The sequence below is a fragment of the Mirounga leonina genome, unplaced genomic scaffold (assembly GCF_011800145.1).
Source record: "Mirounga leonina isolate KUSES-001 unplaced genomic scaffold, KU_Mleo_1.0 Mir_357, whole genome shotgun sequence".
In the NCBI taxonomy this organism is placed as follows: Eukaryota; Metazoa; Chordata; class Mammalia; order Carnivora; family Phocidae; genus Mirounga; species Mirounga leonina.
Genome location: NW_023270702.1, coordinates 5,161,943 through 5,175,224, shown reverse-complemented (window position 1 = coordinate 5,175,224; position 13,282 = coordinate 5,161,943). Strand labels below are relative to the sequence as shown.

General features: G+C 34.5%; 1 protein-coding gene across 7 annotated transcripts in view; it reads left to right on the top strand.

The window, feature by feature from the left end:
- The window catches only part of INTS12 (integrator complex subunit 12), a 60,302-nt gene that overhangs the window by 21,737 nt on the left and 25,283 nt on the right, over positions 1 to 13,282 (top strand). For 6 of the 7 annotated variants that reach the window (XM_035030227.1, XM_035030226.1, XM_035030225.1 and 3 more), the window contains exons 5-7: positions 1,310 to 1,469; positions 6,896 to 7,042; positions 10,698 to 11,291. In XM_035030227.1, the coding sequence (XP_034886118.1) occupies positions 1,310 to 1,469; positions 6,896 to 7,042; positions 10,698 to 11,282 (892 nt within the window). In that variant the 3' untranslated portion in view covers positions 11,283 to 11,291. Of the gene's footprint in view, positions 1 to 1,309; positions 1,470 to 6,895; positions 7,043 to 10,697; positions 11,390 to 13,282 lie in introns of those variants that run through there. The other variant, XM_035030229.1, reaches the window with a different exon arrangement.

Sequence of the window (13,282 nt, the reverse complement as noted above, 5' to 3'; positions counted from 1 at the left end):
CCATCTTAAAAATTATCATATATTTTGTCTTCCTCACTGTGGCATCTATAATCTGTTACGTCATAGTAACATTTTCTGCATTCCTGGGTTCTAGAGGGAAAGCTATTATTGCTTTATTCTTTAGTGAAGAAGAATTTGTTCAGCAGATTACTTCTGTTCTTTTTAAGAAGTCTGTGTTGCTTTTTTTTCTTTGAATTGTTGATAGTACTTATAAAGTAGATTGTTATACATAATTTTCTAAACACCCTTACATCTTTTCCTACAAATAATGGGAAAAAAAATGAATGGATTGTATAAGTTATTCTGAGCGTTGTTTTAAATCATGGATACATAATTATAAAAACATGGATAATTTTGCTTATTAGAAGATGCATTGTAAAAATCAGAAAAACTGAATTTTAAACTGCTTGATTCAAGGGGCTATATTTTTGTTAATGACTTGTACTGTCTAACACAACAGAAAAGATTACCATCTTTGTTGCTGTTTTCTTCATGAAAATGTTAGGTTCTGGTGCATTGAGACTGAGTAAATAACTGAAAGCTTTTGTGAACCTTACAGAGAATGAGTTAATGTACTTCTGAATAAGATCATTTGTTACAGCTTCATTGTTTTCACATATATTTATTTCAACCTTTATCTACCATGAAGTTTATAATTTTTAAATAAGAAATAAATGGTAAAGTAATAGTGGAGAGCGAGCTAGTAACTTGAACCCTCCATTTGGAGACTTATGATAGTCTAAGGCTGTGGTGATTGCTTTTTGAATTTATTTTTCTTGATACACAATTTGCTACATTCTATTCAGTTGATAATACATATATTTATTGAACACTCTTATCTGCACAGTAATATGCTAAACACTCTAGATAATTAGGTCCTGTTTCTACCTTCATGCATAAGTCAATTTAAATATATAGGCAACTTACTTTAATGAACTTATGTATTAATGAAGAAGACAGGACAATGTGTAGGTAACAAATATAAAGGAATTTAATAGAAGTATAGAGAAAATGTTATGAGATTGTTGGGGCACTAACCAAAGTCTACTCCCTTCTGGGAGAAAGAAAAAAATTATAATGAGAAATGGCTAGGAGAATATAGCCAAATTCAGTTACTAGGGCACCCTACATTCATTCATTCTTGAGCGTGGAATGCTTGTGTAGGCTACATGCTAGAGTTTGTTATTTTGCTGTTTGGTTATCTGGGGTGTTTCCCTCTTTTATATATCACACTTATCAAAACAACCCTAAAATGGCTTTAAATTGTTGCATTCAAATAAGTGCAGTTTTTAATGGTATATTTCCTTAGGCAAATGACGGTGGCATCCGGTAATCAATTAGTAGAATGTCAGGAGTGCCATAATCTCTACCACCAAGATTGCCATAAGCCCCAGGTGACAGACAAGGAAGTGAATGACCCTCGTCTTGTGTGGTATTGTGCTCGATGTACCAGACAAATGAAAAGAATGGTAGGAATCATTTTTTTCTCTATTTTAAACAGTCTCTGTCATTTTTTTGTTGATAGGTACTTTTCAAAATAAAATTTGAATATTTAAGTTATTGAAAAAATAAATTACGTGTACTGATTATTTAAATGTTTGTATGTATAGTGTACATGTATGATTTATGTATCTATGCCTAAAGACTAGACCATATTATATTCATTTTTCTCTGTTGAGCTTTTAGCTTATTCTACTATAGATAAACAGGATTAGAGACCCACAAAATATGAATAGTTCTTACTAGTATGTCACTGTATTTATAAACATTTAGAAATACCGTAAAACACTGTGGGAAATGGTGAGATACAAAGCCCTAGTCTTTGGTGAGTCTGGTAAGGACATATTGAAAATGTTTATTCCTGAGTGGGCTTAAACCATCAAATTCACAAACTATGTACAGAAGCATTATTTGCATATGCATGTCTGTCTTTCCATCTGTGTTTCTCATTTTTTTTTATTATGTTCAGTTAGCCACTGTATAGTACATAGTTTTTGATGTAGTATTCAATGATTCATTAGTTAAGTATAACACCCAGTACTCATCACAGCATGTGCCCTCCTCAATACCCATGACCCTGTTACCCCCTCTCCCCCCCAAAAAAACCCAGATTGTTTCTCAGGGTCCATAGTCTCTCATGGTTCATCTCCCTCTCTGATTTCTCCCCTTTTGGATTTCCCTCCATTCCCCTATGGTCTTCCGTGCTATTGCTTATGTTCCACATTTGAGTGAAACCATATGATAATTGTCTTTGTCTGCTTGACTTACTTCACTTAATATAATCCCCTCCAGTTCCATCCATGTCGATGCAAATGGGTGGATATTCATCGTTTCTGATAGCTGGATAATATTCCATTGTGTATATTTACCACATCTTCTTTATCCATTCATCTGTTGAAGGACATCTTGGCTCCTTCCACAGTTTGGCTATTGTGGACATTGTTGCTATGAACATTAGGGTGCACATGCCTCTTCTTTTCACTATGTCTGTATCTTTGGGGTAAATACCTAGTGCAATTGCTGAGTCGTAGGATAGCTCTATTCTTAACATCTTGAGGAACCTCCATACCGTTTTCCAGAGTGGCTGTACCAGCCTGCATTCCCACCAACAGTGTAAGAGGGTTCCCCTTTCTCCACATCCTCGCCAACATTTGTTGTTTCCTGTTTTGTTAATTTTTGCCATTCTAACTGGTGTAAGGTGGTATCTCATGGTGGTTTTGATTTGTATTTCCCTGATGGCTAGTGATGTTGATCATTTTTTTCATCCATCTGTGTTTCTCAATTCCTCAGTCTGTCCTTCTCATTGTCTTCGAGTGAACATTTATCTCATTTTCCCAATGTACTTTCTCTTTTTACAGCTTGCTAATATAACTGCCTTTAAAACATCATACTGAAATGTGTTTTCACTTGTTATATTGGATAGTTTTGTAACTTTTATTCATTTAAAAAGCAGATAAATAAACTTCACCATTTTCCTTTAATCAAGAAATTGTTACTTACTTTAGTGACTTATTCGCTTCTCCTCTCCTTCCTCCCCTGCCTTAGATTAGGGTCTCTTGATAGAAGAGTTTTCACATCTGTTAACCAAATACATTTCTACATAGACTTTTCTGGCCAAATATATTTTTTTAAAGGCAGAAGTATGTAGTTAAAAGTAAAAATTCAAGGTACCTATTTTACTTTTCAATCAGATAAATTAGAAATAGGAAATGTTTTTACTACTATGAAAATTAGTAAAATTTCAATAGTGTGTATATTTTCAGTTTGTAACAGGGAATTTCTGTGACAAGGTATAATTTTTTTTCTGCTCAGTTTGATTTTTATTTAGTTTATCGTTTAAACCAGTCTCCCAGGACCTCAACTAAATGATTATGGGTGAGCAATATAGTACATTCCAGGGCATTGACAGAAGTAGTCACTAAGAATTGATAATAATAAAAATAAATAATTTGTGACTGTAATCTGTCTTTCTTTAGTTTATCTTCAAAGATTTTTTTAATTGTTATTTTATTGTAAGTCTCAATAAAGTAAGCACTGTTCTCTTCAAAATATTTTCTCCTCCATTCAAATCTATGTTTATAGTTCTAGTCCTCTTTCCAGAATGAACTTTGGCAGCTGACCAAATATCTTACAGTAACTCTAAGTTCAACATCTTTAAAATTAAAATTGTTTTCTTCTCCCCTCAGTTTTTTCCCCCGGTTGCCTGAACTAGAAAACATTATCCTTGTTGCCTCTCTTAATTCCATATCCCTTTGTTTACCAAATTTGCTAGTTCTTATACATATCTCACATCTGTTCATTTTGCCTTTACTACCCTGTTCCACTACTTGTTATTGCTTTAGCCCCTCAAGAATTCTCCTTGTTACTGGGGCACGTAGGTGGTTCAGTAGGTTAAACATCCGACTCTTGACCTTAGCTCAGGTCTTGATTTCAGGGTTGTGAGTTTAAGCCCCGTGTTGGGCTCCAAAAAATGACCAAAAAAAAGAAGAAGTCTCCTTGCTTCCTTTCAATGTGCCTTACTCACTTCAGTGAAAACAATTAGAATTATTCCTCTAAAATTTTTATCTGATTTTATCTGCTTAAATATGCCCAGTGGCTCTCCATTACTTATCTAATGAGGTTATACTCATTAGGGGAATATATGGATCTTCTCTCTTTGACCCAAGTCTATCTTTGTATTCGTCTCTCCCACCACTTCACCATATACATCCATACACTCTGGCCATGCCAGACTGAGTGTATCATTTCTTGGATATTTGGTGAACTTTCTTGTTCCCATATGTCCTGCTTTTCAGCTTTTCTTTTTTTCATCTCTAATATCTTCTATCTGCTTTACAAATTAAATGTGTAATTCATTTATCAGTAAGACCACGTCTCATCCATTGGCATAGCACCAGAGCAGAGCACAGGACTGTGTAGAACACATCCTACTTTCTGTTGTTCTCTGTTTAAGGTGTGTAAAATGGAGGAAATGTGAATTAGTACCAGAATAGTCAATAAGTTCAATCTGTATGTCCAAGAGTCAAAGTACTGAACGGAGAGCCATGGCTAATGTTAAAACATGAGTAGAATTCACCAAGAGTAGACTCAGAGGAATACCAAAAGGCAGGATCTGAAGTGAGCCTGAAGATCAGGATCCAAGAAACACAAAATTTAATGAGAGAAAGGAGTTTGGAAATAGTGCGGGTACTAAATTTAGTCATTCTAACTACGATTGTTTTCAGTACAGTTCTGATATGTGCATTGGTTATTGCTCCAAGGTATCTCAGAGATACTATTAATAGCATCTTATATCCCCATTCTCCTCACACTGATTTTTCTAACTAGGGCAGGTTCGGCAGTACACATTATTATAGGAAGACCTAGTTAAGAATTTGGTAGTGTGGCAGGCTCCAAGATCATTCTTCAGTTCTATAATGTTCTCTTTACCAGGTAATGGGTTTTGCCCCAGCACTAAGTCAGAGACTCCTATGACTTATTGCAGTGGTTTTCAATCTAAAGTAATAACATACCTACTCAGGAGCGTTTAGAAATATGTGGTATTTTTGATTGCTGTCATACTGGCAATTATTGCCTTGAGTGGGAGATTTCATACATTCTGCAATGTAGTCACCCAATGAAAAATTATATACCTTTGTTGGGCAGAACCAAGTCAGTAATAATATCCAAATCCCAAAACTAGTATTACCAGCAAAGGACCAAGGGTTCTGGGTATTTCTTACTCCACTCATAAGATGGCTAGGTGATGTAGAAGAAGCAGAAGAAGATCCAAAGGCCCTTTCTTGGCTTTGTTGTAAGGAATCTTCATCTGCTGATGCCGTGTAAGTTAAGCCAGTCTTCAGAGTCTAACCTCTGAAATAGTAGATGTGGGTTGAAGGAAGTGTGTGATTGAAAGCCGTGGTTATGGAACCATGTATTTCTGATTTACTCTGAGGGCTGCATTCTCATAACATGGTTTTGCAGTAGAGGATAAGATGGTCCTCCTTTCCTGCTGGTAAGAGATATTTTACCACAGGTAAGTGTTCTAGCATCCTTAATAATATTCTTGGTCTGAATGTTTCTTTGTAAGTGATGTTTGAAAGTAGGTATACTTTCATATGGAAAAAATGTAATACAAAAAATGGGTTGAATTGAAACTTAAGGACCAAAATTATATAGTACAGCAAACCGTAGCACAAGAGGATTGCACAAGAAAGTCCAGACAAAAAGACTGCATTGAAATTTCCAGAAATGGGAACAGATTATTAATAAATTTCCTGATAAAGTCCTGCATGGTCTTATTAGGATTGTCAAAGACAATGGACTGGCTGGGAGCATCTTTCCCCATCCAATATGTATGGGTTCTTCCAGATTCAGTTTTCTTATCCTATATAAATGATGGTGTTGAATAAATAAAAACTTACTGTCTGCACTCAACATGTGCCAGACACTATACTAGACATTTGTGTAATCATAATTCATCCTCATAACCCACCTTAGAAACAGGTGGTCTTATCCCCATATTGCAGATGAAGAGAATGATGATTTTAGAGATTTACATATTTTACCTGTGGTAACATAGCTAAGGAAGTAGTTGAGCTGGGTTTTAATCCTATATCTGTTTGACTCTAAAAACTGTGCTTTCAGACACTGCACTATACTGTTTATGTAGTTATGCTTATTTACCTGGAAAACACTAATAATCTGAAAAATGATTAGAGTTCAGAAGAGAATACAAAGTTACAAAATAAAGGAAAAAACTCAATTATTGGTCAAAATAAAACTGAAAAATGCTTATAAAGGAACTGGATACAGATTCCTCTTTAATAACATAGAAAATTGTATTTGTGGACTTTCTCGAAGAGTTTAGCATGCCTACTTCTGCAGTGTGGAAAACCTCAAAAGGATACACCATTTGTCACCAATAGTTTTTATCCATGTTTGGTATTTGAAATCATATAATTGATCTGAACTACCTTTTAACTCACCCTCAGTTACTTAGGGATTTGTACCTGAACATCAAGAAGAAAACTCCTAAGTCTTGGACCAACTATAATAAATAAATGCACTCAGTACAAGTAAAGCTAACTGGTTGCAAATAATTTGTGATTTTCCTTTTTTAAAAGAAACAGTTTGGTTTGTCTTGTTAAAATGTATTTAATCAACCTAATCTGCATGATTTCTAAAGCTTAATATTATCTTTACTGTTTAGAAATGAATAAAATCTGTAAAACCATTCATAGGATGATGATAAAAATAATTTGGTCAAGAATCTATATTTTCAGTGTCACCACAATATTTTTTAAATGTTCAACTGTATTTCAGTTCGACGAGTAGTCCGTGACAGATTTTTATTGTCTTTTGTTGTGCATTCATTTAAGATTTTGTATCTAATTTAATTCACTGATTTTTACAGGCTCAAAAAACTCAGAAACCACCTCAGAAACCAGCCCCCACAGTTGTGTCTGTAGCTCCAGCTGTCAAAGATCCATTGGTTAAGAAACCAGAAACTAAACTCAAACAAGAGACAGCTTTTCAAGCATTTAAGAGAACAGAGGTCAAGGTACAGTACATTCCATTTTTATCTAAGATTGGATTTTAATTTAGTTGACTCAAAAATACTTACTTGAAAAAAATATTGATGAGGAACTCTATATGCTAAATGTCCATATGTTGGAAAAAGACTGCATTACTATTCCATTAGATAGAAAGGGAACATTTATATAATTATTTAATATCTAACTCTGTTATTTCTCTTTTTGTCACAGTTAGAAAAGATTCTCTGTAAGCATTCCAGGGTGGTATTCTTTACCATTTCTATGTAGTCAGACACTTGCCTCCAATCGGGAATTTTGTTTAAATTCTAAGTAACTCTGCCCTTAGTAGCAGCAATTTTGCTTCTCACATAACTTGTGCTGATTGACCTTGTAGCATTTTTTTCTCTCTGCTTATTGGCTATTGAAGAAGTTTTCTTCTTTTGTCTTTTTTCCTTCATTATCATGAACTTTCATGGTACCTACTTCTTATACAAAAGGACCAGATTATCTAGTGAAAGTGTCACCTTTCTCATTCTTAGTTTTGCATCCTTGAAATCACACTACATTATTATTAATATCTGGCATTTTGATATCATGGAATAAAATATTTTTCTAACCTAATTTTATAACAAAAACAATATTTTTACTGAGTTACACATTCCAGTTTTAAACAGAGTACTAAAGATGGTAGAAAAAATATTAGCCCCAAATTCTCAAAGGTTGATCCTAGAAAATTCTAGATATTACCCTGTCCTAGTGACTATAAGTAGCAAAGTTGAAGAACCTTGCTGTGATGATAAAGAATATGAATGTAAAGGAGTGCTTGGGTGGCCCAGTTGGTTAAGCATCCAACTCTTGATTTCGGTTCAGGTCCTGATCTCAGGGTTGTGGGAATGAGTCCTGCACCGGACTCTGTGTTCAACAAGGAGTCTGATCTAGATTTTCGCTCTCCCCCTCCCTCCACCTCCCCTGCTCTCTCTGTCTCACTCTCTCTCAAATAAATAAATCTAAAAAAAAAAAAAAAAAGATTGTGAATGTAAAGTACTCTGAGAAAGATACTGATAATTTTATTCGCAGATCATTTTTAAACTTAATTTGCCAGGGAAGAGTTAATATCCAAAGGATATCCATATTTGCCATATAAAAACTTAGCAATTTGGAATAGAGGGAGAATAATTTATTCAAAGTAATTAGAGTTGCTGTATTTTATACTTAAATCTCTTTTAAGTAGATTATTATACCAACTTGTTACTACTAAAGTTTAATTTTAAGAAATCCAACATGAAATCATTTTATGGAAACTAAGTTAAGGCCTTGGCTGTCATGTTTATTCTGATTTAGAAATTTTGATGTTTTTATGATGAAAGTGAACACATTTTTACTATGGAAAAAATTTGTTTCCTTTCACATATTAAAAAGCAAATGGCTTTCTAACTAGGATAATGGGCAAGAAAATATTAATAGTTAAAAATTGAGAAATAGCTGAGAAATTTATTATCTATACTGAAATACTAAGAAATCACTTGGTCTCCATTGTTTGTGTTATTTTACTTTTTCGTGTCCTAATAGCATTATAAACCATCTGTCATTCTGTTGAAAAGCAATACCAGTAATAGCAAGCCATTAAACTAAAATGCTATACACAGAGAACTTGCTTTCTGTTTGTACTTCTTAAGTGTTGGTCTTTTTACTTCCTTCAGATGGGTTTTCTTTTGTAAAGTTTGTTGAAAGATCATTTAGCCATATGGCAGACAGTTTTATGTTTAATAGAAAAGGAAAAAAATTAGATCTTTCATAACTGAAAATTAAAAGTTTTACTACACTTCTGTCCTTTTTGCTTCATTTAACTTTTTCTCATTACCTGTGTGCATTCCTCTAGGAATTTATAACTTATGTGTGGTTTATCTTCTCTGAATAACCTTATGAGAGAGTTACTGGATGATGTTACTGTAAAAAAAAAAAAAAAAAAAATTCTAATTTTCAGAGTATGTGAGCAAAAATCTGGACTTTTCCTTTTATGAAATAAATATCTCAGCACTCTATTCTGATTAATTTTCACATTGGTTAAAAATGTTTATATGCAGGGGCACCTGAGTGGCTCAGTTGGTTAAGTGGCAGACTCTTGATTTCAGCTCAGGTCATGATCTCAGGGTCCTGAGATCAAGCCTTCATTGGGCTCTGCACTCATCAGGGAGTCTGCTTGAGGTTTCTCCCTCTCCCTCTGCCCCTCTCCCTCTTTCTCTCTCTCTCCTCTCTCTCTCTCTAAAATAAATAAATAGGGGCGCCTGAGTGGCTCAGTTGGTTAAGTGTCTGCCTTCGGCTCAGGTCATGATCTCAGGGTTCTGGGATCGAGCCCCACATCAGGCTCTCTGCTCAGCGGCAAGTCTGCTTCTCCCTCTTCCTTTCCCTCTGTGATCTTTCTCACTCTTGCTCTCTCAAATAAATAAATAAAATATTTTAAAAATAAATAAATTTTAAAAATTTTTACATGCCAACAGTATTGAAGGCTACTTTGTGTTTTTACCAACTCTCCCAGAGTTCAGGTCTGAAGTACAACTGCATGTATTTTAGACATGGTAATTACTGTATTTTTAAGTAAAATACTATTTGTAAGATTTAATCTTTTACCTCTATGTAAATTTAACACTTTTGTGAATCTTAAGAATATAAAGGTAGAAAGAGTGCTGGTGAGAAGTTAAATTTATAATTAATTTGAACAAAACATAATTTTGCCTAATGTGAAGGTGAAAAAAATTTGTTCTCATGTGAATAAAAGCAATATTTATTTGTATAATGACATTGATATCACTGTTGCTTTTGACTGGCCAAGGAAGTTAATTAGAAAAACTAAGGTGTTATATCTTTAAGAAATTCCTCTGGGAGTGAGTTAGGCCTACTTAAAATGTCACTGTGCAGCTTATGAGGCAATTGATAAAATACTTTATACAGAAGCAGGGATCTCTTGTATGATAGTTTAATAGAAACCTTAAACAAATTGTGAAAATAAAGTTACAAAACCTTTTTAATATATCACCAGAGCTGTACAATTCCAAATAGTTAACATTGCACATCTGTATATATTTTGCACTGCAGGAGCTATTTGCTCAAAATTTTTTTAAAAAATGGATTGAGAATCTGACATATTCATTCACTCAATAAATAATTATCACATGAATCTGTTTATCTCAGACATCTTCTAAATGTCCTGGGTACAAGCATTTTTGTCCATTAAGAGCGGATTCTATTTTTGAAATGATCGACAAGCCATTTGGAGCAAGGTGTAAAGAATTAGGTGCTTTATTGAACTAGATAATACCTTTTTTGGTTGAATAACAAGTTAAAGCATTAAATCTGATTTTCTGAGAGAGCTTGTAACTGAATCTAAAAGCAATTCCCAAAAAGGAATTTCATACATTTCTTTTTTGGAATCATTAGAACAAGAATATGACATTCCAGAATTTCTGCTTTGGAAGTGATAGCATCCATTAGCTATGGATAAGTGTTATTATTTGTGTTTTTTCAGATCAGTTTCATAAGAACTTAATTTTAGTGGTATGATTTAAATTTCCCAAGTCATTACTTTTGTATAAAAAGTCCAATTCAACTTGTTATATATTTAAGATATTATATTGTTAATTACATTTGGCTCTGAAGCAATATTTATCCTATTTTTTTTTTTAGACCTCCACAGCTATTTCAGGAAATTCTTCTAGTACCAGTGTTTCCTCTTCAGTAACTAGTGGCCTAACTGGATGGGCAGCTTTTGCAGCTAAAACTTCCTCTGCTGGTCCATCAACAGCAAAATTGAGTTCAACAACCCAAAACAACAGTGGGAAACCTGCTACCTCATCAACTAACCAGAAGCCTGTGGGCTTAACCGGTCTGGCAACATCATCTAAAGGTGGAATAGGTTCCAAAATAGGTTCCAGTAACAGCACTGCACCCGCTGTACCATTGAAACCACCTCCACCTCTAACTTTGGGCAAAACTGGCCTTAGTCGCTCTGTTAGTTGTGACAATGTTAGCAAAGTGGGTCTTCCTAGTCCAAGTAGTTTAGTTCCAGGAAACACCAGCCAGCTCAGTGGGAATGGAAATAGTGGGACATCAGGGCCTAGTGGAAGTACCACTAGCAAAACCACTTCAGAATCAAGCAGCTCTACGTCAGCATCCCTGAAAGGTCCAACTTCACAAGAATCACAGCTCAATGCCATGAAGCGATTACAGATGGTCAAGAAGAAAGCTGCCCAGAAGAAACTCAAGAAGTAATGTGGCCAAGTAGGTTTTTATATCACATTACCCTAAAATTTTATTATTTAGGACATAAACTGTCATATACTATAATTTAATAAAAATCTTCACAATGGAATTTCTATTTTTCTTACCTTAAAATGCTAAATGTTTTTAAGCAAAATTTGGAGATTTTTTTTTTTTTTAAGATTTTATTTATTTATTTGACAGAGAGAGACACAGTAAGAGAGGGAACACAAGCAGGGGGAGTGGGAGAGGGAGAACAGGCTTCCCGCGGAGCAGGGAGCCCAATGCGGGGCTTGATCCCAGGACCCTGGGATCATGACCTGAGCCGAAGGCAGACGCTTAACAACTGAGCCACCCAGGTGCCCCAAAATTTGGAAATCTTTTAAGATTGGAATCTTGTAAGTCTGTTTAACATTTTTATTTTAACAGTCTCCATAGTATGTGAAAACAATGATTAAAATGATTAATTCTTGATGAGAACTTCTGGAATCCCAAGAGACTGGTAGCATACATGAATTTTTAAAAAAAGAAATAGTTTATCTTCTAGTAAAGCCCCAAGAATTAATCCTACTGAATAAGGTGCCTTACAAGGTGGCAGGAATGACCCAATATAAAGTTTTCTACATTCTCCCCACTATTCCTCATATTCCGTGTTAGTCCTTGGCCTCATTTCAATTGATTCTCCCTCTCCCCCCAAATATTTCATCTCCCCATTTTCAAAATGAATTTTATATAATTGATTTCTCATATTTCTGTATTATATCTTTACCTTTTTTTTAATCACTTCATGTCTGTTATTTAGGGATCTATGTCTTCCAATAGATTATGAACTCCCATGATACAGTACTTTTCTCCCATTGCCTACTTTTCCTCACATTGCTAGTCTAACAATGCACATAGAATATACCTAATAAATGTTGAATTTTGATTTATCCTGGTTTTCCACATTCCTAAGAATTCATGAGCAAAATACCCATTCCAAGAATTTTTGTGGATGGATTAATTTCTGAGTTGTTTACATACTGATAGCTTCTTCCTATACCATGGGAAAAAAAGGGGACGGGGGCTGCTTTATTTTTACTGCCCAAAAGTGTTACAGTTTTAATTTTAGTTGACTTTGTATAAAAGAAGCTCCTAGGGCGCCTGGGTGGCTCAGTTGGTTAAGCGACTGCCTTTGGCTCAGGTCATGATCCTGGAGTCCCTGGATCGAGTCCCGCATTGGGCTCCCCGCTCGGCAGGGAGTCTGCTTCTCCCTCTGACCCTCCTCCCTCTCATGCTCTCTGTCTCTCATTCTCTCTCTCTCAAATAAATAAATAAAATCTTAAAAAAAAAAAAAAAAAAAAAGAAGCTCCTATATCATGATTAAATCTTGAAATTGTTTCCAAGTATGTGTGTGTACATTGTTAAAACAAAATGTGAGGGGTCTGAGTCGTAGCCTCATTTGTAAATTAACAAATTAGCCTATCATTGTTTTACATATAGTTTCTGACAGAAGATATGAGGCTTTCTGGACCAGATAAACAATTTAGTACTCACAAGCAAAGTGCAACAGCCATTTTGTACTTCACAGATACCTCATTTCATCCAGAAACTAGAAGTCCAAAAAATTCCTACATTCATTAGACTATGAGCAGCAAACTTATTCCTTCAACTTTGATGTGTGCTACTGAATCTTTATAAACCTCTAATCTCAAACCCTTTCCTTTAATCCCTAAATTTTTCTAACATCTTCTAAAATATATTGGTAAAAGATTTCTGTGAAGATAAAGCTTTTTAAACAAACTTGCTCTTTTTCTAAGGAAAGATATTATTTTAAACTACTCTTAAACAATGACACTAAATTATTCATAGTAAAATAGAATTCAGGATTGAGATAATCCCATTACTTGCATGTGGGGTAAACATCTATTTACATGATTAAAATCTGCCTACAGATGTTTCTGTTTTGAGAAACAAAGATTTCTGTTGATTAAACATCATTTGGCATGAACCTCAAATCCCCTTTAGGGTCA